At 35.3% G+C, this 3,920-nt stretch overlaps 1 protein-coding gene across 1 annotated transcript in view; it reads right to left on the bottom strand.

Moving 5' to 3' along the window:
• dcc (DCC netrin 1 receptor) overlaps positions 1-3,920 on the bottom strand; it is a 199,002-nt gene that overhangs the window by 30,980 nt on the left and 164,102 nt on the right. The window contains 1 exon segment of the mRNA XM_016524048.1: positions 3,283-3,399. Within this exon segment, the coding sequence (XP_016379534.1) occupies positions 3,283-3,399 (117 nt within the window).

Raw genomic sequence — 3,920 nt, 5'->3', positions numbered from 1 at the left:
GTGGATTAATTCTTGTTAAAACTACAAAGTAATTCAGTCAAGAGCAGTGAGTGATTTTCTTTCTTTCATTTTCTTGGATTAACATTACAGCAGCTAGTAAATTAGGCGCGGTCACTTTAAGAGACAATGCATCCATTATAATGATACACATCCGATTTCTTTCTCCACTGTTTACTTTCACTTAACCGACAGCTTTTTTTCGGGTATTTTGACATAATTTTGTATGTATTTGTCGGTAAAAGAGCAAAAAGATTGTTAAATGCTATTGCTATAGATACTGCTGAGTTATTATTATATTTATAGCTATAGTAATCATTATTGGTAAAGTTATTTACTTATTGTTATCACTGTAGTTATAGTTATAGTTATTCTTATAGTTACAGTAGTAAATATAGTTATAGTTGTAGCTATGGTTATACTTATGGATATCATTATGGTTATTATGGCTGTCATTATAGTTAACGTAGTTGCTATAGTTATCATTATATTTATAGCTATAGTTATTGTTAAAATTATGGATAATGTTAGTTATAGTTATCTTAGTTATAGCTATAATTATAATTATAGCTCTATATATTGTTACAGTTATGGTTATCATTAAAATTATTGTTATAGTTGTCGTTATAGTAATCGTAATTGCTATAGTTACTGTTAAAGTTATCATTATAGTTATAGCTATAGTTATTATTACAATTATGGTTATCATGAACATTATTGTTATAGCTCGTGTTCTAGTTATCATTAAAGATATAGCTATTTTTAGTGTTATTGCTATCATTACAGTTAATACCTGATCTTTTGCTTTGAGTTCATCCAGATTCAAATAAAATGAGGAACTGATCATGGTTTGTGTGGAGAGCATCTACATACAGTTTCTCTTCATCAGACGCGTCAGAAGGCCTCGTTAGAGTAATTTTGTTAATTATGCAGTGATTAGTTTCTTCTATCTGAACTCTTTCACTCGTGACTTTCGTATCCCACCCTCTTATTTCCTCTCAAAGCTCCACATCCTTCCAGCGATCGCCATTTTTCCCAATCCGTGCTTTCTGTTCCCAGAGGAGGAGATGAAGCTTCTTTCATGTGGTTTGGGAGCAGGAAGGAGGTGCATAATAAATGGCAGGATAGGGCGGGGTGAGGAATCGCGACAGGAGGTCAGAGAGGAGATGCTCACGCGACTGACGCAGCTCAAACCCCGGCGGGAATCAGACGCAGCCGAGCGAAACGTCTGCGAGGAGCACGTCACGTCACATGAAGAACCAAAGCCCGTGACGATCTTCACCCAAAACACACATGCAACAAACCCTTTCAATAAGACATACGGCTCATATTCACTCGCTTCTCCTCCTTTCACACTCAGACACACTTCAGGAACGCACACGCTAGTCTCTCTGCTGGTTTGGGCTGAACTGGGTAAACTGGATTAGGAAATCAGGGTCACACACACAGCACTGAATAACTGCTGGAAATCCCATTTCGGCCTCAATTCCTTCCGTGTGTGAATCACACTGTGACTTCTGCAGAGTCAGCTTCAGAAAAGCATCTTCTGCCTGTGATTTCAGGGCTTATTGTTGGGATCCGTCTCTCTGCTCAAAGCCATAAATGAGGTCAGCGTGTGATCATAATGGAGGAGCTCAGTCTGTCACTATCAGGTCTAAAACACACTGAAGGGCCGTTCACAGCAACAACGATAACTATATAACCACAATGTTTCAATCTCACTCAAAGGGAACAGCAGAGTCTGCATCACACCTATAATGACAATGACACAGAGGAGCAATATCACTGGAATCACTATTAGAAAGTTTTTTAACGGCAACAAAAAACATTTGAGAATCCACCTGACTTCATTATTTAAAGCGACAGACAACAAAAACCTGCAGAATGCCTAGAATAAAAACCGATTGTTACTGTTATAGATATTGGTATAATCATTGTTATCGCTTTTGTTATAGATATGGTAATAGTTATTATTGTTATCGGATATGGTTATAGTTATTGCTATCAGTATAGTTATCATTATTGCTGTAGTTACTGTTATTGTCATAGCGTATTTGTTAAAGTTATGGTTATAAAGTAATTTCATTGTTATAGTTAATTATAGTTATATTTAGTTATTGTTATAGCTATCGCTATAGTTATTGATTATAGTTACTGTGTTATTATTGTTGCAGTTAGTTATAGTTATGGTTACCATTTTCATGATTGCCATTACTATTGTTATAGTTATCGTAATTGCTATAGTTACTTTTATAGTTATCATTGTAGTTATAGGTATATGTTAACATTAGTTTTCGTTATTGCTATAGTTACTATAGTTAGTTATGAAGTTTTGGTTATATTTAAAGTTATCATTATCATTAATTTTATATCAGTTATTGTTATTGTCATAGTTATCATTATGGCTATCGTTATTGTTAAAGTTATGGTTATAGTTATAGTTACCGTCATCATTATCTTTGCAGTTATTATTATAGCTATCATTATAATTATATCTAATTAAAACATGATTATAGTCATGGTTCTAGTTATCGTTATCACTATTGTTGCAATTATAGTTATATCTATTGTTACAGTTATGGTTATAGTTATTGCTGTGGTTAATATGACTGTTTACGCTATAGTTATAGTTGTTGTTACCATTATCGTTGACGTTGTAGTTATTTGATACTGTTATAGTTATCTTTATAGTTATAGATATTGTTATTGTTATAGTTCTTGCTATTGTAATAGTTTTTGTTTTAGTTATGGTTATAGTTATCGTTAACATTCTTGTTAAAGTTATTGTTATATTTAAATTAATTTTATATCAGTTAATGTTATAGTTTTCATTATAAGTAATGTTATAGTTATCATTATGGCTAACGTTATTGTTAAAGTTATGGTTATCGTCATCATAAGCGTTGCAGTTATTGTTATAGTTATCATTATTGTTAAAGTTATGGTTATAGTCATGGTTCTAGTTATCATTATCACTATTGTTGCAATTATAGTTATATCTATTGTTATAGTTACGGTTATAGTTATTGCTGTAGTTAATATTACTGTTATCGCTATAGTTATAGTTGTTGTTACCATTATCATTGAAGTTATAGTTATTTGATATTGTTATAGTTATAGGTATTGTTACTGTTTTCGGTATAGTTCTTGCTATTGTTATAGTTATGGTTCTAGTTATGGTTATTATTCTCGTTGTAATTACAGTTATATTTATATCTATAGTTATCACTGTAGTTATGATTTTTGTTGTAAACAGGTGTTAAATGTTTGAATGCAGTGGCTCACGTGTGTTGCTGGGCTGAGAGTCCATGGGAATCATCATCTTGGTGCGCGTGGCCCGGCGGGCGGCTAACGATCGCTCTAATGTGGAAATGCTGCTGGAAGCATCATCCCCGTCTGCACCTGAAGAAGAGAACCACATGACCTTCAGCCGCTGACACTCACACACACACACATACACACACACACACACACACACACACACACACGCTCGCGGTCGAATCAATGAACGCCTCACCTGAGTGGCTGCTCTTGCTGCCCATCTGGCTCTCTGATTGGCTGTGGCTGACCGGCGCCATCTCTTGGCAGCTATGGGTGGGCGACTCGCGGCCCGAGGGGGCGGAGCTCGAGGGCTTCTCCATGTTCTTCAGCTCCATCTCCTCATGATGGATCCAGAGGTCAGGAGGTCGCAGGTCTTTCTGGCTGCCCTTCCGCTTCCCCGCGCTGTGTGTCGCACGCTTCCTACAGGAACACAGAGAGACAGAGTAGGACGAAGTTTATTATATTATATATTATATTACCGTATTGGCCCGAATATAAGACGACCCTGATTATAAGACGACTCCCCAAATCTTGTTTTTTCTCAGTAAAACACATTTTGTCTTCAATTATTTTCATATTGCATATTTTTCCTATTTTAATTT

Source organism: Sinocyclocheilus rhinocerous, unplaced genomic scaffold (assembly GCF_001515625.1).
Source record: "Sinocyclocheilus rhinocerous isolate Xijiao unplaced genomic scaffold, SAMN03320098_v1.1 scaffold991, whole genome shotgun sequence".
Taxonomy (NCBI): Eukaryota; Metazoa; Chordata; class Actinopteri; order Cypriniformes; family Cyprinidae; genus Sinocyclocheilus; species Sinocyclocheilus rhinocerous.
The sequence above is the reverse complement of the archived record's forward strand: the minus strand, read 5'-3'. Positions and strand labels throughout refer to the sequence as shown.